Source organism: Phyllobates terribilis, unplaced genomic scaffold (genome assembly GCF_046119375.1).
Source record: "Phyllobates terribilis strain yellow unplaced genomic scaffold, ASM4611937v1 Scaffold_2__4_contigs__length_985480577, whole genome shotgun sequence".
Lineage (NCBI taxonomy): Eukaryota > Metazoa > Chordata > Amphibia > Anura > Dendrobatidae > Phyllobates > Phyllobates terribilis.
Genome location: NW_027362762.1, coordinates 677,439,720 through 677,463,481, shown reverse-complemented (window position 1 = coordinate 677,463,481; position 23,762 = coordinate 677,439,720). Strand labels below are relative to the sequence as shown.

Here is a 23,762-nt window from a genome sequence, read left to right as displayed (position 1 = left end):
AGAGTGCGCCACTCGTCAGACACTCCTGATTCATTAAGAAGCGTGCGTCACTCGACGGACGCTCCTGATTCATTAAGAGGCATGCGCCACTCGTCAGACGCTCCTGATTCATTAAGAGGTGTGCGTCACTCGTTAGCCGCTCCTGATTCATTAAGAGGCATGCGCCACTCGTCAGACGCTCCTGATTCATTAAGAAGCGTATGCCACTCGTCAGACGCTCCTGATTAAGTGTGCATCTTTCGTCAGATGCTCCTGGTTCATTAAGAGGTGTGTGCCACTCGTCAGAGGCTCCTGATTCATTAAGAAGTGTGCGCCACTCGTCAGACGCTCCTAATTCATTAAGAAGCGAGCGTCACTCATTAAGAAGCGTGCATCACTTGACAGACGCTCCTGATTCATTAAGAAGCGTGCGCCACTCATCAGACGCTCCTGATTCATTAAGAAGCGTGCGCCACTCATCAGACGCTCCTGATTCATTAAGAAGCGTATGCCACTCGTCAGACGCTCCTGATTAAGTGTGCATCTTTCGTCAGATGCTCCTGGTTCATTAAGAGGTGTGTGCCACTCGTCAGATGCTCTTGATCCATTAAGAAGCGAGCGTCACTCATCAGACGCTCCTAATTCATTAAGAAGCGAGCGTCACTCATTAAGAAGCGTGCATCACTTGACAGACGCTCCTGATTCATTAAGAAGCGTGCGCCACTCATCAGACGCTCCTGATTCATTAAGAAGCGTGCATCACTCGACAGATGCTCCTGATTCATTAAGAAGTGTGCGTCACGACAGACGCTCCTGATTCATTAAGAAGCGTGCGTCACGACAGACGCTCCTGATTCATTAAGAAGAGTGCGCCACTCGTCAGACACTCCTGATTCATTAAGAAGCGTGCGTCACTCGACGGACGCTCCTGATTCATTAAGAGGCATGCGCCACTCGTCATACGCTCCTGATTCATTAAGAGGCATGCGCCACTCGTCATACGCTCCTGATTCATTAAGAGGCATGCGCCACTCGTCAGACGCTCCTGATTCATTAAGAGGTGTGCGTCACTCGTTAGCCGCTCCTGATTCATTAAGAGGTGGGTACCACTTGTCAGGCGCTCCCAATTCATTAAGGGGCATGCGCCACTCGTCAGACGCTCCTGATTCATTAAGAGGCATGCGCCACTCGTCAGACGCTCCTGATTCATTAAGAAGCGTATGCCACTCGTCAGACGCTCCTGATTAAGTGTGCATCTTTCATCAGATGCTCCTGGTTCATTAAGAGGTGTGTGCCACTCGTCAGAGGCTCCTGATTCATTAACAAGTGTGCGCCACTCGTCAGACGCTCCTGATTCATTAAGAAGCGCGCGTCACGACAGACGCTCCTGATTCATTAAGAAGCGTGCGCCACTCGTCATACGCTCCTGATTCATTAAGAAGCGTGCGTCACTCAACAGACGCTCCTGATTCATTAAGAAGCATGCGCCACTGGTCATACGCTCCTGATTCATTAAGAAGCGTGCATCACTCGACAGACGCTCCTGATTCATTAAGAAGCGTGCGTCACGACAGACGCTCCTGATTCATTAAGAGGTGTGCATCACTCGTTAGCCGCTCCTGATTCATTAAGAGGTGTGTGCCACTCGTCAGACGCTCCCAATTCATTAAGAGGCATGCGCCACTCGTCAGATGCTCCTGATTCATTAAGAGGCATGCGCCACTTGTCAGACGCTCCAGATTCATTAAGAAGTGTGTGCCACTCGTCAGATGCTCCTGATTAAGTGTGCATCATTCGTCAGACGCTCCTTATTCATTAAGAAGCGTGCGCCACTCGTCAGACACTCCTGATTGATTAAGAAGCGTGCGTCACCCGAAGGACGCTCCTGATTCATTAAGAGGCATGCGCCACTCGTCAGATGCTCCTGATTCATTAAGAGGTGTGCGTCACTCGTTAGACGCTCCTGATTCATTAAGAGGTGTGTGCTACTCGTCAGACGCTCCCAATTCATTAAGAGGCATGCGCCACTCGTCAGACGCTCCTGATTCATTAAGAGGCATGCGCCACTGGTCAGACGATCCTGATTCATTAAGAAGTGTGTGCCACTCGTCAGATGCTCCTGATTAAGTGTGCATCATTCGTCAGACGCTCCTGATTCATTAAGTGGCGTGCGCCACTTGTTAGACGTACAATATTCATTAAGAGGTGTGCGTCACTCGTCAGACACTCCTGATTCATTAAGAGGCGTGCACCCCTTCATGAATCGGAAACGTCTGACTCCAACACACCATCGTACGATATCTTTTGTGGCCGAATAGACTTGAATAGGTGATTCTCATTTGATACTCGGAAGAGAATGGTTCATGGTGTGATTATTTTCACATGGATACTTGGTCTGTGTGTCAAACCTGTCATCTGAACAGCCTTATTGAATTACATTGGTCAATGTGCTGTGATTTTTACTCAAACAGCACACATCTGTTTTATATGCTTGTTTGAATGAGCCATATGGCTGTTTTTAATTAGCATAGGATCCTATCTGCACTTTAAGGGTGTAGGATGACCTTTATTAATTGGACCAAGATCGGCTGCAACTCACGAAATGGCTGGCGGGTCTCCTGACCTAAGCATAACAGCTTCATATAGCCGGCCACTCTGTGCATTGCGGTCCGATCTTGGTCCAATTTATACGGTCGTCTGAAAGCACCCTAAATGTGTAAGCCTTCAGCCCAGTACAGGCAGATCTGATAGAAATAGTTAGGGTCTCTCCAGAAAAAGCGCAACTTGTCATTTCTGGTGGGCATACACAAAGTACATTCATTATATAAGTATATAATTTCACATATTCAATATTTACATGTTTGTATATGTATATATATATTTATATCGAACACCATACAAAGTATCAGTTCTCACATTTAAATAGAATTACAATGTACAGAAAATATGGAGAATACCTACTCTAGTATATCAGAATACACATATAGTGTCTACAGATCCGCGGTTAGGCCAAAGGGTTACTGTATCATTGGCACTTACAAGTCTTAGCCGCACTCCACATGCTATCCCGACATAAAAGAGAAAAAAATGCTTCACTTTCGACCACACAACCTTCATTGTCCTCCAAAGCATTGCTACGTCCCCCCTAAACAATGGCATTTCTCGTGGTAATTTTGCATTGCAAACTGTCCTGCTGCATGGGGTGTTACGACAGCCTTTCCACTTTATCTCACCGTAAGCCGTTTTCTTGAGCCTTCATCTCCCAACGGGGAACCAACTGCAATATATGGCCAAATCGCTACATCCTAGGGGCTAATAAGAACACTGGGCGGTTTTAACAGGGAAGCCCATATATAATAAATATATAGTAAGGCGAAAGCTTCATTTCTCATTTGCCAAACAATTTCTATCATGAATTAAGTCTAAATCTATAAACCCCTGGGATATAGAGCTTATAAAGCAGATATCTTAGATACAGCAGCGGCGCACATGGGGCCAGATGTAAAGGCATGTCTGCTGCCTTCCCAGGAGATGGCACAAATGATACTACAGAGAGCAGCCATGATAATGGTGCAGATATGTCCTGATGAAGGGCAGCTTTATCATGTAGCCATTGCCGGAGAATGAGGTGTAAATGGTTAATGCAAATGCAGAGAATCAATATTCTGCATCTCAAGTGATAATGCTAAGGTCATGTGTTTTACATAGGCATGTAACAGGGCTAGGTTTGACATAGAGTCGCCTGCATAATCAGCAAGCGGTTCAGTGCCCTGTACTGGAGAAACATTACCGATATAATGAATGCCTAATGCTGCATTATCTGTGGGCTGGTTTTATATGCGAGTCTAGAATGGCTAGCAGAAATGTCTGCTTATGCTAATCTGCTAAGTGTGCCTCTTTGGCCACTTGAAATGATGGGAGGTATGACGCTGGAAATGCATAATCAGTAGCCAAGCAGGAGTCGCTCTGAAAGCCATGTTATCTGCACATCACTGTCAAAAGCTGGAGCGATGCCAGGAGGTTATCATTGGCACTTTAATTGTAAAAATTTAAATGAGAACATGAAAGCGGCACAATAAGTATTACCAAGTGCGGAGGAAGCTTTGTCAAGATTGCATCCTCGCTGTGAAGCATTCGGCTGCTTATAAAGTCAATTTGAGACGCTAATAATCTACCTGTTCAGACTGGGGCAGTGTGAGGAACATACAAAACAAGTAGAGCATAGGCATCCTGACCCACTTATCCTCGGTAATAATGTATGCCAACTGTTTACCTGCTACTGCTCTTTCCCTGCTTAGATGTCTTACAATTGTAAGCAGCCCGTGGTCCTGACCTCCGAGAGGCTCACAATGCCTGTCACAGGCTGATCCTCAGCTGACTCACACTATCAGCATCTACTTGACGGAGCTGTCACTGCACCACCTTACCAAGGGCACAGCAATGACAGTATGGTCAGGAGGGATGGCAGGAAGGCTCTGATAATCAGGCCAAATTCTAACACTGTCTACTTTACACAACCACCCTGCTATATCATTTCTCCTTGACAGTTATTTGTTATTGCAGGTTATCTGGAAAAAAGGTACAAATGTAGAAAAGTCCATCTGAAGCCACCACCACACAGAAAGTCAGGGTGTTATACTACTACCACCTTTTTAAAGTGGATTTCAGGAGAAAATAAATGATCTCCTATCCAAGGAATGGATGATAACTTGTTGATCATAGGGGTCCGACCACTGGTAGAATGGAGAACATTTATCCCCATTAGTATGGAGCAGCCAAATGCATATGCGACCTGCACTTCATTCATTCTCTATGGGGCCACTGAGCGCTGTGCTCGCTTTTTGTGGCAACTCCATAGAGAATGAATGTCACAGCCATTGGGTGTTCAGACTGATGAGTCATCTTGTAACGGGGATAAAAGTTCCTCATTCTGCTGATCGGTGTGGGTCTCAGCGATAGGATACCCACCGATTAGCAAGTTTCCACCTATTTTGCTAATGTTTTCAATGTCTGTCGCCACCAGCTCACAACTATTTACATGTGACAAGCCCAACAATATTTTTACATGGCCGGTCTAATCTTCCTAACAATCCTCATTACTGGGAAATCAGCGTCTGAATTGATATGCAAATGAGGTGAATAACTATTTGCAAATTTGAAGTCTCTGTCACTCCAGCTCTACTCCTGCCCAGTGTCTCTTCCTCCTGCTTGACTGACAGCCGCTATGTTGCGTTACAGAGGCTTCAGATCTAGTCTTCTAGTCTAATTTTCATACCAGTGTAATCACAGATTTATGAGTAATGGGGGAATGGACTGGCCATGTCAAGGTATTGCAGGACTTGTCATTTAAAAAGCTACATGGACATGTAAATAGTTTGGGCTGTGTAATCCTGATTCCCTTTAAGCTTGGGACTTAAGATAAGATAGCAATACATAACTCAAAATCCAAAGGTGTGAATCTTTGCAGAGGAGGCATCATAGACTTCTGTCCCTGGCTCTTAAGGGCTCATCTGCCACATAAGATGAGAATGTACTGGTTCAAGAGCTCTTGGTACAAATTCTGCACTGGGCCTCGGGGACTTCCAACTATGTCTCTGCTTCTATTACAAGACAATATCACATAATGCAAAGGATAGACTGATGTCTCACCAGTCATGGTGCAATAAGATTATGCATAAGTGTACAGCCATATGGGACAGAAATATCCACTGCATATCTGGATCTTGCCACATATCAGTGGAGAGAATACACTAAAATCTACAAGTGGATAGATTTTCTTCATATCTCAAGCAAATGTCTAGTGCTGGAAATCCAGAAAATCTGCAGAATTTCTGTGTGAATGTACCATAACTGAGTCCATAAGAACAATATATTATCCATCTTGGTTCCAGGTAGTGATACATAAAATAAATCTAGTCATTAAAATATGCACAATCCTCATTATTATGCATTGATTATATAGCGTCAACATACTCTGCAGCGCTTTACAGACATCATCACTGTCTCCATTGGGGCTCACAATCTAGATCAGGGCTGTGGAGTCGGTAAGCCAAACCTCCGACTCCTCAATTTCCATGACACCGACTCCAACTCCGACTCCCTCATACATGGCTAATGTTTAAGTGATAAATTCACTGTAGCACAGATTCATCTCAGCTAAAAGTCTAGACCCTTAGATCAGGAATAGGACAGACATTTATAGGACATTTCATAACTTTCCAAATTCTTATGAAAAAAATATTCCCCACAAACTGCATTGAATTACTGTATCCAATTTATTATATATTTTAGGAGCTGGAGTCGGTCCATTTTATACTGACTCCGATTCCGACTCCACCAAAATGGACAACAACTCAGACTCCACAGCCCTGATCTAGATGCCCTATCAGTATGTCTTTGGAGTGTGGGAGGAAACCGGAGAACCCGGAGGAAACCCACCAAACACAAGGAGAACATACAAACTCCTTACAGATGTTGTCCTTGGTGGGATTTGAACCCACAACCCCAGCGCTGCAAAGCAACAGTGCTAATCACTGAGCCACCATGCTGCCTTTTTTTCATATAAAGATAAAAAAAAATCGCTTATTAGTTTTGTATGGCAAGAACGGAAGCAGTGTAAAAAGTCAGGATACAAGGAAGACAGCTTCCATGATCCCTATCCTTACCTTCGCAGCAGCAGCTTGGGGTGATTCTTGTTCTCTAGGTTCTTCTCAATCAAGTCTGACAGAAGCTGTTTCAAGACATCTGTGGCATATTCAAGCTTCCCTTGCAGAGCCGTCATGATGAGCGAAGCCACGTTTCCTCTGTCACGCATGGAAAAACTACGCTGCATCTCCAGGGTGCGGATGAAAGTCAGTAGGAAAACCTTGTTGTTGATCAGCTGGGCAAAGAGCTTCAAGGCTTTCTCCACACTCTGTTGTCCATTGCCTTGAACCTAAAGGAAAGGATGGAAGGATTAAGAGACTTTTATGACTATGGTTAACTACTTGCACGCTGGAAGCCAGTCAAAGCAAAGGCATGGCTAAAGTTAGTATTTCTGGTCGTAAAAACAAAGGGAAATTATGACTTGCTGCAAAACTTCTAGAAATATAGAATTCTCCATTAATTTGGAAATTGCATTTATAAATGGTAAAATAGTATAATATAGAATGACACTTATGATTGTGAGGCAGATATCGAAAGATGCACTATAGCAGACACATACGCCTGGCGGTGTACAATTAAAGACTACAGAGCAGTAGAAGTGCCATATCTTCTACATTTTCTACATGCATAACCCAACCTTTCTGCAATGCCACCACTCTGCCTTTCTCATGTGAATTTCTAGCCCCCTCTTATCTCTACCTCCCTTGAGACACATTTAATATTAGGTCATTACCGTCCCTGGAATTCATTACCCGGCATCTTTGCACCGACTCCTATCTCGGCTGCAGTCCATCACGGTGGGTCAATGACCCATAGCTGTTCTGAGACAGAGAGTTAACAGAAAACAGCCTGCGCCGGTAGCCAGAAACATTCTGTCTATACACTACCTCCAGCATTCTCCAAGCTACCTAGTAACTCATTGAGTGTGTATATGCATTGCCATAATGAAGGCGATGGATGCATGAGAGGTACCGTCCATCGGCTGCAGGGTCTGTGGACCCATCTTAAGTATAAAAGTATTAAAATGCATGTTCACACTACTCCTTATGTTCATATACAGCAGATATCATATAGTATACCTGGATCAGCTCACAAAGGCGCCTCAATCATTTACTCTGGTCCTTGTGAAATCAACCGATACCTAAATATGGCAACTAAATGTCATATGCTGTTTAAGCTGATTTCCAATAGCGATGAATGTAGACAGGTTAGGTGTTAGCTGATGAGGATGTGCAATAATTCCATTCATCCCAACAGCTAAAAAGTAAAGAAATCCAGAGACTCTAACCTCCAATTCTCGAAGCACAGGATGATCCTCTATTCCAGGAAAAAGCACTCTCATGGCGTAGGTACGATAATCCAGGTAGGGGATACCCGAGCGATCCAGATCACTAGTTAATTCATTGATATCAGTCTGTAATTCTGCAAAAGCTGAGAATGACAGAAAAGAAATACGTTATTGACAAGGTGCGAGCCGGCAACAATAAAGAAACAGCAGGTCTCAAAACGAATTCAAATAAACACAGGCAACTAGAACTGCATCACTATAGACTTGGCTACTGCTAAAATATTTGTAAAGCACATGAATACCACCTCAATGGCACAGACTGATAAAACTGCATGCAACATCTAATCTTATACCCTGCACTAATGACATTAAATATATTCAGTATAAAATAAAAATGGCTATATTCCCCTCCAAATAAATAATATTTCAAACGATATAACCCACCACAAGACCAGACTACGCAAGGTTTGCCTGTAATCTGTAACAATGGAGGCACCTAGGTCTGCAGCCAAGGACAAAAATGGTGGAATATTTAGAATCTAAATTATTTGCTAGAACCTAACTGCGGATTTTCCATCACATGTTCTATTCTGTGGCAGAAACAAGGCAGATTTGAACCTTTACTAAAAATCCACTGAAACTTGTGTCAAAATCTGCATAAAACCCATAAGTGTATTCATATTATATATTTTATTGCAGATTTACTGTGTGAAAAAAAGCAATAACCAGGGCACACAGCAATAACCATGCTAAGGATGACCAAAATGTAAAGTGGTTCTCCACTGCTCTTCTTAAAGGGTGTTCTCAAGTTTAAAGTTATCCCCTATCCATGGGATAGGGGATAATTATCCGATTGCTAGGGTCTGAATGCCATGGCCATCACCATTCCCAAGAACCATGCTCACTACCACTCCATTCACTCTTGCTGGGAATGCAGGAGATCGCCGAGTGCAGCAATCGGCTGATCTTTGGCGCTCCTATTAGAATGTATGGAGAGGCATGATTGACCTGTACTCCATTGAGCCAGGGACCTTCAGAGCCCTGATTGTCATGATTGTTGGGGGCCACGGCAGTTGGCCTCTAGCCATTGGAAAATTATCCCCTATATTTTGTATTGAAAACAACGTTCAAAGTTGAGAATACACCTTTAAGTTAACCTTAAAGGGACTGCCCACTAGTTGGACAACCCCTTCTTGATCGAAATGTTTGGCCCCGATAAAATAAAAAAGCCTATACTCACCTCCTGTGCTGGCGCCGTTTCAGCATTCACGGCCCCGAAGCTCTCGTGCGGTTGTTATGACACATGAAGCGCCGTTCCTGCGGTGTCGGCATACCCTCTCCCCACGGCTCCCGTGCTGTTGTTGTGACGCCGGCGCCCAATCAGCGCCGGCGTCACTGTCTCCGCCTTCGGACAAATTGAAAATGAAGAGAAAGCCCGGGCTGCACCTGATCTCTGACTTCCTCTTCATGTTCAACTCGACAGGAGGTGGGAACTGTGACACCGGCACTGGTGCTGACATCACAACAGCAGCACGGGAGCCCTGGGGACAGCATACGCCGACACAACGGGAACAGCGCCAGCACAGGAGGCGAGTATACGCTTTTTTACTTTGTCAGGGCCAAGCATAGGGTATCACAAGGAGTTGTCCAAGTAGAGGACAGCTTCTTTAATGGGCCCAGTGTGGTGTATTCTTGTTTATACAGAATTTGGGGGCTTTAGTCGATCAATGGCCACTGAAATGCAGCGGCGTTCACGTTATCTCGCACCTGCCCCAGTCCCACACTAAAAGGCGATGCCAACAGACAAATGAAGAACATAGTACCGAATGCAGTGAACTTTGCTGGTCCAATAAGTGAGAATAAGCTTTTATATTTCTTACACTATCAAGGGTCCATTAAAGGGGTTGTCCACTACTTGTACAAACCTTTCTCAATTCACTTTGTCCCCATCCCCAGTAAAATAATAACACCTATACTCACCTCCAGTGTCAGGACCGTTGTATTGGTGTTGGCACTAGCTCTCCCAGGGATCATGTGACATAACAATTTCACTGCAGTCAATCAGCATAAGTTTCTCTCTCCACGCCTTTGGACAAATCACATACATCCAGAGGAAGCGAGAGAGTAACAGCAGCTCTCACTTCCTCTAGATGTATGTGATTTGTCTGAAGGCGGGGAGAGTGAAGACAGCACTGATTACACTGACTGGCTGCAGGGATCGCGTGACATAAAGACGTCACACCATCCCCGCGAGAGCCTGTGTCAGCATCAGTGGAATAGACCTGACATCAGAAGTGAGTGTAAAGCCACGGCCCCATTAACAGTATTTGGTCAGTATTTTTTCTCAGGAGTGGAAGCCAAAATCAGGAGTGGGTGATAAATGCAGAATTGGTGACTTGTTTCTATTATACCTTTTCTCTGATTGTTACTCACCTGGTTTTGGCTCCCACTCCTGAGAAAAAATACTGACCAAATACTGATAGTGTTGCCGTGTTATTATTTCACTGGGAGGAAACATAGGAATTGAGAAGGGGCTGTCCGAGTAGTGGTTCAAGTAACAATCCAGGAGAGATTCCCCACAATATGGAGGACTATTCTACATGATCTCTCTCCCTCTCTCTAATTCATTAAGTAGTCCAGTTGCTTAATATCTTGTAGTAACACATGATACATTCCTATACATGAGGCAAACATGGTGAAATATAACCTCACTGAGATAATAAGTCACGCTGCCATCTTTATCTAACCTTTGCCCACTCTGCAATGGTGTAAGGTCGTCTGTATTATTGCTCAGCTAGTTAAAGTCACAGACAGCAGATGGCAGCTATTTATCCACTTGTTCTGTGTCCAGTGAAATGTATACACATCCCAGACCCGGGATCAGCTGCTGAAACAAAAACCCTTTTACATGTGTGATTGTTGTTCAGCTCAACAGAACATGTGCAAAAACAAAAGAAGACAAATTTAATACAGTGATCCAATCTGTAGGAACAAAATCAATAATACATTTAACGTTGGGACAGAAAGTCTCTTTTCGCATTAGAGGAAACATAAACCTATGACCCTGGCGATGGAATGTGATACAGAATCTCATTTTTTAAAGCCTTCTCAATACTTTAAATACTCACCTTCTTTACATTCGAGGGCCACCCGAGACTCCAAGTTGTCCATCTGCATCTGCAACCTCTTCAGGGTAAGGTCGTTCTCTCTAGATTTGCGTTTGTATGCAATGAGCACAATAATGACAATGATGAGAAGAAGGCTTCCACCAGCGGCTATGCTGACAATGGCGGGAAGTGTCAAGAGACTGTCTGAAATCACATTGACAGATCCAGGCGAGAAAACCATTCCTCCGACATGAACCTAGCAGAAAACAAGAAATTCTTAGAATATACGAAGATGACATGAAAAAACAACATTTTATTATGTGAGAGAATACTCCAACAGGACTAAGGTGTCCAGTACTGGATCTCGTCTAATTCAGTCCATAACGGTGACATATTAGGAAGCAGGCAGATCTGAGACTAGATCGTATCTAATGTTGTGGAGATCATTGTTTCCAGATGTTCAATACAGCTCACAGTGTCCTGTTATTTCAAGAGTTTTTTCATTATACATTGTGTACATTAGGAATAATACTATTTTTCTGTCTCTTGTCTCTGAGCTAGTGGGTGGAGACTAGCTGCTGTGATGTTGTCCAGACAAGGTGCACAGAGACATGAGGGATTCCTGCTCTCCTGTCCCTAGCTCGCAGTATTCCAGCAGCAGCATGGAGGTCAAAATACAGTTAGGTCCATATATATTTGGACAGAGACAACATTTTTCTAATTTTGGTTCTAGACATTACCACAATGAATTTTAAACAAAACAATTCAGATGCAGTTGAAGTTCAGACTTTCAGCTTTCATTTCAGGGTATCCACATTAAAATTGGATGAAGGGTTTAGGAGTTTCAGCTCCTTAACATGTGCCAACCTGTTTTTAAAGGGACCAAAAGTAATTGGACAGATTAAATAATTGTAAATAAAATGTTCATTTCTAGTACTTGGTTGAAAACCCTTTGTTGGCAATGACTGCCTGAAGTCTTGAACTCATGGACATCACCAGATGCTGTGTTTCCTCCTTTCTGATGCTCTGCCAGGCCTTCACTGCGGTGGTTTTCAGTTGCTGTTTGTTTGTGGGCCTTTCTGTCTGAAGTTTAGTCTTTAACAAGTGAAATGTATGCTCAATTGGGTTGAGATCAGGTGACTGACTTGGCCATTCAAGAATATTCCACTTCTTTGCTTTAATAAACTCCTGGGTTGCTTTGGCTTTATGTTTTGGGTCATTGTCCATCCGTAGTATGAAACAACGACCAATCAGTTTGGCTGCATTTGGCTGGATCTGAGCACACAGTATGGCTCTGAATACATCACAATTCATTCGGCTGCTTCTGTCCTGTGTCACATCATCAATAAACACTAGTGACCCAGTGCCACTGGCAGCCACGCATGCCCAAGCCATCACACTGCCTCCGCTGTGTTTTACAGATGATGTGGTATGCTTTGGATCATGAGCTGTACCACGCCTTCACCATACTTTTCTCTTTCCATCATTCTGGTAGAGGTTGATCTTGGTTTCATCTGTCCAAAGAATGTTCTTCCAGAACTGTGCTGGCTTTTTTAGATGTTTTTTAGCAAAGTCCAGTCTAGCCTTTTATTCTTGATGCTTATAAGTGGCTTGCACTGTGCAGTGAACCCTCTGTATTTACTTTCATGCAGTCTTCTCTTTATGGTAGATTTGGATATTGATACGCCTACCTCCTGGAGAGTGTTGTTCACTTGGTTGGCTGTTGTGAAGGGGTTTCTCTTCACCATGGAGATTATTCTGAGATCATCCACCACTGTTGTCTTCCGTGGGCACCCAGGTCTTTTTGCATTGATGAGTTCACCAGTGCTTTCTTTCTTTCTCAGGATGTACCAAACTGTAGATTTTGCCACTCCTAATATTGTAGCAATTTCTCAGATGGGTTTTTTCAGTTTTTTGCAGCTTAAGGATGGCTTGTTTCACCTGCATGGAGAGCTCCTTTGACCGCATGTTTACTTCACAGCAAAAGCTTCCAAATGCAAGCACCACACCTCAAATCAACTCCAGGCCTTTTATCTGCTTAATTGAGAATGACATAACGAAGGGTTTGCCCACACCTGTCCATGAAATAGCCTTGGAGTCAATTGTCCAATTACTTTTGGTCCCTTTAAAAACAGGGTGGCACATGTTAAGGAGCTGAAACTCCTAAAGCCTTCATCCAATTTTAATGTGGATACCCTCAAATGAAAGCTGAAAGTCTGAACTTCAACTGCATCTGAATTGTTTTGTTTAAAATTCATTGTGGTAATGTCTAGAACCAAAATTAGAAAAATGTTGTCTCTGTCCAAATATATATGGACCTAACTGTATAGCAGTACTGAGCAGTGTAGCAAGTAGTGTAGAGAGTCCAGCTCTCGGGTAAAATAAGATGCTTTCTAAAGAGCAGCAGCACCATCAGTGTGTGTGTGTGTATCTTCCTGCCCCTGTCTGACATCCTCTCCTGTTTATACCTGTATGGGGAGCATATCACCTGATCCCTCAGTGAGCTACTTACTTGTTTTATCTTTCAAGACAAATCTAATTGGCTTTGAGGATGGGGGCTTAAGTGGTTCATAATTGAGAAGAAGAAACTTTCTGCAGAACTGCGATAGCCGTAGACAATATATATACACAATCTTACAGTAGACACATAAGATGCTGCGGACAAAGCCGCTGCAATGAGTTGTGCTGTCTTTCATAATAGAATGTTAGTTACATTTGTATATAAATGTGTACATTGTCTTTCGATAACTCCCAATTACTAGAATAATTAATGACAGTTCAAGACAATTGTATAGGTGTTTATATCCTTGTTTAAAAATTGATTTTAATAAACAGCAGAACCTATTGAAAACGCAGAAAAATACAAAAGTGAAAAAAAAATAATTGTCATATGAAATTGTTGCAGGAAGGAACTTACAGTCACTTTGTGTTGTCCAGTGAGGTTAGGTGACTCGCAGAGGAGCTGTGTCTCCGATACAGTCACTGCGCACGGTGTATCGCCAATCAACACAGTGTAATTTAACTTGACCCCTCCTGCGGCAGGTGGACACAGGTTTTTCCCCTGCAGAAGAATGAAAGGTAACATCAGTCGACCTAGGTCGACCTGTTGCATGTATATATATATGTATATATATAAATATAAATATATATATATATATATATATATATATATATATATATATATATATAGATACACATACACATGATAAGGAAATACACTGGTAAAAGTAAATATCGCAGGGTTACCATGTGCTGGTCCCTTACCTTCAGTATTATAGGAGATCCAGGCTTCTGCTCAAGGACGCCTGTGATGCTGAGGAGTTCGAAGGTTGGATTGGGGTAATAGATGAACTTGGTGTTATTAAAAATCAGTAGTGTCTGTACATTATTGAAGATAAAGCCAAACTCATCTGGCCTCTCAACAGCATCCAGCCCCGGGCGATACTCTGGAGTGAGAGCAGGTGCCCAGCATGTCAGATATGTAGCATTTACGTTCTTACACACCTGTTGAGATAAAAACAGCAATATGTCTACAAGGCTGCACTTAATGAAGAATAAAAATATATATAAAATATATAACCAACTTGAATGCATAGCAATAACCTTAAAATATGCTGACATGCTGGCAAAAAGCCTTTCAGAAATCAGTATTATAGATATATATATAATAATCTTTATTTTTATATAGCGCCAACATGTTCCACAGCGCTTTACAGACATCATCGCTGTCCCTATTGGGACTCACATTCTACATTCCCTATGAGTATGTCTTTGGAGTGTGGGAGGAAACCGGAGAACCCAGAGGAAACCCACGCAAACACGGGGAGAATATACATATATATTGATGATAAGTTATAATTACGCTAGAAAGTTATAATATTCCATTTGCTATATAAAAATGTAGAATTTTGGTAATTACCTGTCAGGTTAAGATTATTTAGGATCACCCTAACATACACTGCAGCAGCAGATATGAATATATCCATTAATCAGTTACCACCAAATTCTTGCATCAGCTGCACAGGGATAATTTTTGGAGCAAGCTCATTGAATGAAGCATCATATTTAAGATATTTGCAAATACAGATGTATTCTGTCTCCCAGTTTCTGGTTTAAAATGATTGACAAAACATTTACATGACCATGATATCTGCAACAGTTTTTACATTTGTGTCACAGAGTCTCTCTACAAATTACATACTCTGAAACACCCGAAAACTCAATTTCTGTCAGTATCACTCATGGCCACTAGGTGGTGCTACGCTCTCTGAAACCCACACAACAATCACGGCAGTGACCTAACAGGAGTGACCTTGTCAGAGAACAATAAACATGATCAAAGATGTCCCGTTTTCTTTACAAATTATTTTCTTTTCAGTAGTTTTCAGATAATATTTTCTTGAAGTTTTCGTGTAATTCTAGCAAGCGAAAACATAAGTCTTTTGCTAAAAGAAAGAGCTGTTGCCTGCCAGGAACATACATTGACAGATTCTTTGCCGTTATACTTCACACGAATTCTTGGTTCCTGTATGATGTCAAGGTTGGTACCAACAACAGTTAAGGAAGTGTGACCACTGTGGACGAGAAGAACATAAAATAGGAGGTTATTGTAGCTTGTCAGATAAGAAAAGAGATAAATGGAATTGATATTAAAGTCAGCAATGGTAAGAGTCAAAACATCAATTGTAATCATGCAGTATATGTAATATATATATTAGTACAAGCTAGTGTTTCGCATGAACCCTGGAGCTCCTTCAGGGGTACATCAGTACACAGCAACAACAAGACTTGTCTTATTTACCATAAGAAACTGATTTCAGCCATACAGTCAAATAATACCACTGGACAAGAAATATAGAATGCTTAACCGTTTACCAAGCTGCTTTCAGACAGAAATACTATTAGGGGTTTACTGGGAGTAGAAAGATTTTTCAAGGGTTCCCGTTGTGATATGATTGAGAATCACTGGTCTAAGCAAATGAGTCTCTGTGGGCCCTAAAGATATTCATAAATATTGCGTAATCATCCGTCATAACAAGTTATTCAAAATACTTAAAGAGGACCTATCAATTGTAAAAAAATGAGAGTAAATGAAATTATAAAACCTTTCTTAAATATACGTCATTAGCATACCAGATAATTTCTTTCAGCATTACAGAGGTACAGGTTTACTTTTGCTTCTATACATCATCAGAAGTTAGAGAGTGCCTTGTGCTTTTGGCCTGTTTTACCATTTTGTGAACTTGCTTGTCCACAACATATAATGGGATAATTAATTCACATATTTTTCCAATAAATGCACCAAAAGTAAACCAGTAAAGTGAAAATCAAACAAAATGTACCTCACTGCCAATCATTAGCCTAATCGTTACCTTTAGTCATTTGTCAACCTAGTAATAAAATGTCCCTGCGTATAATGCATCAAAAGAAGGAATCAGCTGCCTCTAAAGGGTGAATCTGAGCCTCTCACTACATAATGGACATGAGCAAACAGATACAACCACAGCACACTAAGGAGAGGCTGTGACACAATTGCAGTTGCTGTTTTTAGCCTCCTTCTCCTTCTGCTGCTGCACAACACACAGGAATCCATCTACATCCAGTATATAGACAACAGCATCTCCCCTGTGTTTACATGCAGCACTCTCTTACTCTTTACCCACAAAGTGGTATCTCTCAGCTCAGAAACAGGAAGTCTCATACAGCTGTTAAAATAATGAGACAGCAGAGAGCCTGGACTTTAGCCTCTCTATTTTAAAGGGCCAGAGCTATTATCACTCATTTTGACACACGTTTTTTTTGTCCTCATTATATACAGTATATTGGAGAAAGATTTTAGATTTTTGTCTTCTTTTATATCATGATCTTTTCCAGGAAGTTATAGGTCCTCTTTACATTGTTAAGATAATATTGCAATCACACTAGATTTTAGAGCGTGTTTCTGGAATCTGCAAATGGGCATTTTCTTTCTCCAATTGAATGTCCTAGCTGCTGCTCCCTATTAAGTTGCTTCACTGCAGCTGCACCCCCTTCTACTTTATTAGTCTAGACAGATTATTGTGTGCAATAGGAGGTTTCTGAACAAATGCAAACCAGTAAATGGGAGATTTTAAGAACTTTTAAGTACATTTCCAAGCCTTTGTGATTTTCGAATAGAGATATTCATGGTTGACTGCTCCTCTGGGTAATGACATCCTCAATGGTTTCAGAAATGTATCACAATTATGCCTATGCCTAATGTAAATTAATAATTCTGGTACTTCATATTTCAGAGTCCAAAAGATCAACTAGAAACCATAAATTCCATGTCAAGAGCAATGATGCCTTACAACCTTGAACAGTATGCCACTGAAGCATTCCTACAAATGTGAGATGTCCCTTATAAGTGATGACTCAGCTGCTTGGCCATTTAGGGAATAAAGAGGTGAAACACAGGTATTGCAAGGCACTCCATGTTTTTTTTTACAACATACAATATTTTTAGTGTAAAATATGAAAGGTATGTCAGGATGATTAGGAGAACGCAGATAGGCGTCTCCATTTGCTGTGCTCTTTGCAGTACTCATATATCTAAGTACCCTCAGTTGATGCTAAGCAGATGTGTATGATTTGTATGAATTTTATTATTTTATATATAGAAAAAAAACAAGTTTATTTTTTACAAGATACAATAAAGCTTTCTAAATGAGATTTGGAGTTTCTCCTTCTTGAAGATTATATCTGAGTATTCGCTTCTGTAGTAAAATACGAGTTGACTTACAACTTCTAATCTTTATCCTATAAAAAGTTTAATATCAAAAACCAATGCTTGAGAAGTACCATGTAGGACTCGATGCAAATCAATACCATTACTGTGCAGAATGATGGCATTGGAGCCCCAGATCCATAAGATCACTGGCCAGAATCAATGGAAACACTTGAGATCAATATCATTTTGACATGAGAATGTATATTTGCTGATATTTATATAGGGCCGTAATCTTGATTTACTCACATGGATACAATAAAGGTGATAAGCGGATCACATCCTCGTAGCTCCACTAACTGGCCACTAATACTAATCCTTTTGTGTAATGTAATATCATGCTGCTATAAGCAGAGTAATAATTTATCATAATGAGACCTTGCCTTCCCTCATGTGACAACCGTATGACAGAAAAGGAGCAGCACCCTGTGTTATACTCATCCTTTATAGCTATATATAATATATTATACTGTGCACCAATTCTACATGGATCTCAAGTGCTCCAATGTCTTGTGGATGGACAGGAGAAGTAGACTGCATCTCCCCACATGTATTCTTCTTGGATGGCAGTAAAGTAAAATCTGCACTAGTGGAATTTACTACTTCCAGGCACATACAGACATTACAGAGATAATGATCATCAGTACTGACTGTAGATCATCTTAACATCTGTGGACAGTTTAAAAGGAACCTCTCATCAGGTTTTCCTAAAACCCCTTTTACAGCATTCTAGTATGTTGTATGTATGTCCGCAATCCCCTCTGCATAGCACAAAAGACACCTTTTATAATTTCCCTATACGGAACGGTCTGATGGGTGTTGCTGGTCTTTCCTCAGCGACCCCTCTCTCATCGCAAGTTCCGTCCGCCTTCCCTACTTCATGTGGATGGCACGTCCAACGTCATCCACACTGTCTCCCAATCGCACTCTTGCCCATGCGTTCTTCTCTCTACCCCGCCGAGTGCAGAGCAAAGTATTGTAATGCACATGCGCTGGGAGAGGTCAAAGAGTGCTGATGACCCAGAAGTAAAGCCGGCGCATGTGCATTACAGTACTGTGCTCTGCCCTCGGCAGGGCAGAGTGAAGAACGCATGCGCAATGCAGTACTGTGCTCTGCCCTCACCAGGGCAGAGTGAAGAACGCATGCGCATTACAGTAATGTGCTCTGCCCTCACCAGGGCAGAGTGAAGAACACATGCGCATTACAGTACTGTGCTCTGCTCTCACCAGGGCAGAGTGAATAACGCATGCACATTACAGTACTGTGCTCTGCACTCAGCAGGGCAGAGTGAAAAACGCATGCTCATTACAGTACTGTGCTCTGCCCTCAGCAGGGCAGAGTGAATAACGAATGAGCATTACACTACTGTGCTCTGCCCTCACCAGGGCAGAGTGAATAACGCATGCTCATTACAGTACTGTGCTCTGCCCTCACCAGGGCAGAGTGAAGAACGCATGCACATTACAGTACTGTGCTCTGCCCTCACCAGGGCAGAGTGAATAACGCATGCTCATTACAGTACTGTGCTCTGCCCTCACCAGGGCAGAGTGAAGAACGCATGCACATTACAGTACTGTGCTCTGCCCTCACCAGGGCAGAGTGAAGAACGCATGCACATTACAGTACTGTGCTCTGCCCTCACCAGGGCAGAGTGAATAATGCATGCTCATTACAGTACTGTACTCGGCCCTCACCAGGGCAGAGTGAAGAACGCATGCACATTACAGTACTGTGCTCTGCCCTCAGCAGGGCAGAGTGAAGAAAGCATGCGCATTACAGTACTGTGCTCTGCTCTCACCAGGGCAGAGTGAAGAACGCATGCGCAATGCAGTACTGTGCTCTGCCCTCACCAGGGCAGAGTGAAGAACGCATGCGCATTACAGTAATGTGCTCTGCCCTCACCAGGGCAGAGTGAAGAACACATGCGCATTACAGTACTGTGCTCTGCCCTCAGCAGGGCAGAGTGAATAACGAATGAGCATTACACTACTGTGCTCTGCCCTCACCAGGGCAGAGTGAATAACGCATGCTCATTACAGTACTGTGCTCTGCCCTCACCAGGGCAGAGTGAAGAACGCATGCACATTACAGTACTGTGCTCTGCCCTCACCAGGGCAGAGTGAATAACGCATGCTCATTACAGTACTGTGCTCTGCCCTCACCAGGGCAGAGTGAATAACGCATGCACATTACAGTACTGTGCTCTGCCCTCAGCAGGGCAGAGTGAATAACGAATGAGCATTACACTACTGTGCTCTGCCCTCACCAGGGCAGAGTGAATAACGCATGCTCATTACAGTACTGTACTCGGCCCTCACCAGGGCAGAGTGAAGAACGCATGCACATTACAGTACTGTGCTCTGCCCTCACCAGGGCAGAGTGAATAACGCATGCTCATTACAGTACTGTGCTCTGCCCTCACCAGGGCAGAGTGAAGAACGCATGCACATTACAGTACTGTGCTCTGCCCTCAGCAGGGCAGAGTGAATAACGAATGAGCATTACACTACTGTGCTCTGCCCTCACCAGGGCAGAGTGAATAACGCATGCTCATTACAGTACTGTACTCGGCCCTCACCAGGGCAGAGTGAAGAACGCATGCACATTACAGTACTGTGCTCTGCCCTCAGCAGGGCAGAGTGAAGAATGCATGCGCATTACAGTACTGTGCTCTGCTCTCACCAGGGCAGAGTGAAAAACGCATGCACATTACAGTACTGTGCTCTGCCCTCACCAGGGCAGAGTGAAGAACGCATGCACATTACAGTACTGTGCTCTGCTCTCACCAGGGCAGAGTGAAGAACGCATGCGCACTACAGTACTGTGCTCTGCTCTCACCAGGGAAGAGTGAAAAACGCATGCACATTACAGTACTGTGCTCTGCCCTCAGCAGGGCAGAGTGAATAACGAATGAGCATTACACTACTGTGCTCTGCCCTCACCAGGGCAGAGTGAATAACGCATGCTCATTACAGTACTGTGCTCTGCCCTCACCAGGGCAGAGTGAAGAACGCATGCACATTACAGTACTGTGCTCTGCTCTCACCAGGGCAGAGTGAAGAACGCATGCGCATTACAGTATTGTGCTCTGCTCTCACCAGGGCAGAGTGAAAAACGCATGCACATTACAGTATTGTGCTCTGCCCTCAGCAGGGCAGAGTGAAGAACACATGCTCATTACAGTACTGTGCTCTGCCCTCACCAGGGCAGAGTGAATAACGCATGCTCATTACACTACTGTGCTCTGCCCTCACCAGGGCAGAGTGAAGAACGCATGCACATTACAGTACTGTGCTCTGCCCTCAGCAGGGCAGAGTGAATAACGAATGAGCATTACACTACTGTGCTCTGCCCTCACCAGGGCAGAGTGAATAACGCATGCTCAGTACACTACTGTGCTCTGCCCTCACCAGGGCAGAGTGAAGAACGCATGCACATTACAGTACTGTGCTCTGCCCTCAGCAGGGCAGAGTGAAGAATGCATGCGCATTACAGTACTGTGCTCTGCTCTCACCAGGGCAGAGTGAATAACGAATGAGCATTACACTACTGTGCTCTGCCCTCACCAGGGCAGAGTGAAGAACACATGCGCATTACAGTACTGTGCTCTGCTCTCACCAGGGCAGAGTGAATAACGCATGCACATTACAGTACTGTGCTCTGCACTCAGCAGGGCAGAGTGAATAACGAATGAGCATTACACTACTGTGCTCTACCCTCACCAGGGCAGAGTGAAGAACACATGCGCATTACAGTACTGTGCTCTGCTCTCACCAGGGCAGAGTGAATAACGCATGCTCATTACAGTACTGTGCTCGGCCCTCACCAGGGCAGAGTGAAGAACGCATGCACATTACAGTACTGTGCTCTGCCCTCAGCAGGGCAGAGTGAAGAATGCATGCTCTTTACAGTACTGTGCTCTGCTCTCACCAGGGCAGAGTGAAAAACGCATGCACATTACAGTACTGTGCTCTGCCCTCACCAGGGCAGAGTGAAGAACGCATGCACATTACAGTACTGTGCTCTGCTCTCACCAGGGCAGAGTGAAGAACGCATGCGCACTACAGTACCGTGCTCTGCTCTCACCAGGGAAGAGTGAAAAACGCATGCACATTACAGTACTGTGCTCTGCCCTCAGCAGGGCAGAGTGAATAACGAATGAGCATTACACTACTGTGCTCTGCCCTCACCAGGGCAGAGTGAATAACGCATGCTCATTACAGTAGTGTGCTCTGCCCTCACCAGGGCAGAGTGAAGAACGCATGCACATTACAGTACTGTGCTCTGCTCTCACTAGGGCAGAGTGAAGAACGCATGCGCATTACAGTATTGTGCTCTGCTCTCACCAGGGCAGAGTGAAAAACGCATGCACATTACAGTATTGTGCTCTGCCCTCAGCAGGGCAGAGTGAAGAACACATGATCATTACAGTACTGTGCTCTGCCCTCACCAGGGCAGAGTGAATAACGCATGCTCATTACACTACTGTGCTCTGCCCTCACCAGGGCAGAGTGAATAACGCATGCTCATTACAGTACTGTGCTCTGCCCTCACCAGGACAGAGTGAAGAATGCATGCGCATTACAGTACTGTGCTCTGCCCTCACCAGGGCAGAGTGAATAACGCATGCACATTACAGTACTGTGCTCTGCCCTCAGCAGGGCAGAGTGAATAACGAATGAGCATTACAGTACTGTGCTCTGCCCTCACCAGGGCAGAGTGAAGAACGCATGCACATTACAGTACTGTGCTCTGCTCTCACCAGGGCAGAGTGAAGAACGCATGCGCATTACAGTACTGTGCTCTGCACTCACCAGGGCAGAGTGAAAAACGCATGCTCATTACAGTATTGTGCTCTGCCCTCAGCAGGGCAGAGTGAAGAACACATGCTCATTACAGTACTGTGCTCTGCCCTCACCAGGGCAGAGTGAATAACGCATGCTCATTACAGTACTGTGCTCTGCCCTCAGCAGGGCAGAGTGAATAACGCATGCTCATTACAGTACTGTGCTCTGCCCTCAGCAGGGCAGAGTGAAGAACACATGCTCATTACAGTACTGTGCTCTGCCCTCACCAGGGCGCAGAGTGAAGAACGCATGCGCATTACAGTACTGTGCTCTGCTCTCACCAGGGCAGAGTGAAGAATGCATGCGCATTACAGTACTGTGCTCTGCCCTCACCAGGGCAGAGTGAATAACGCATGCGCATTACACTACTGTGCTCTGCCCTCACAAGGGCAGAGGGAAGAACGCATGCACATTACAGTACTGTGCTCTGCCCTCAGCAGGGCAGAGTGAAGAACACATGCTCATTACAGTACTGTGCTCTGCCCTCACCAGGGCAGAGTGAATAACGCATGTGCATTACAGTACTGTGCTATGTCCTCACCAGGGCAGAGGGAAGAACGCATGCACATTACAGTACTGTGCTCTGCCCTCACAAGGGCAGAGGGAAGAACGCATGCACATTACAGTACTGTGCTCTGCCCTCAGCAGGGCAGAGTGAAGAACACATGCTCATTACAGTACTGTGCTCTGCCCTCACCAGGGCAGAGTGAATAACGCATGCGCATTACAGTACTGTGCTCTACCCTCAGCAGGGTACAGCGAAGAACGCATGGGTAGGAGTCCGATTGGGGAACACTGTGTGGATGACGTTGGACGTGTCATTCACATGAAGCAGGAAAGAGGATGGCACTTGCAATGAGAGAGGAGTTGCCAAAGCAACAACAGTGACACCCATCGGACCATACAGCACTATATGGGGGTATGATAAAATTTATTTTTTGTATTAAGCAGAGGGTATTGGGGACTTACATACAGCTTACTAAAGTGCTGTAAAAGCGGCTTTAAAGGTGTTGGCCGTACTTTATATTGGGAAAACCTCATGACAGTTTTACTTTAAAGCCTCATTTACATGACTGCATTTAGGCACCATACAACCTCCAGGATATATGGAGATGCAATAGGTCAACTAAAGGCATCACATGGAGGTGGC

General features: G+C 43.9%; 1 protein-coding gene across 2 annotated transcripts in view; it reads right to left on the bottom strand.

Moving 5' to 3' along the window:
- The window catches only part of PLXNA2 (plexin A2), a 340,362-nt gene that overhangs the window by 25,527 nt on the left and 291,073 nt on the right, over window positions 1-23,762 (bottom strand). For both annotated transcript variants that reach the window (XM_073666861.1, XM_073666863.1), the window contains exons 17-22: window positions 15,500-15,593; window positions 14,284-14,523; window positions 13,937-14,080; window positions 11,041-11,275; window positions 7,913-8,055; window positions 6,645-6,913 (exon numbers count right to left, since the gene is read on the bottom strand). In XM_073666861.1, the coding sequence (XP_073522962.1) occupies window positions 6,645-6,913; window positions 7,913-8,055; window positions 11,041-11,275; window positions 13,937-14,080; window positions 14,284-14,523; window positions 15,500-15,593 (1,125 nt within the window). The remainder of the gene's footprint in view (window positions 1-6,644; window positions 6,914-7,912; window positions 8,056-11,040; window positions 11,276-13,936; window positions 14,081-14,283; window positions 14,524-15,499; window positions 15,594-23,762) is intronic.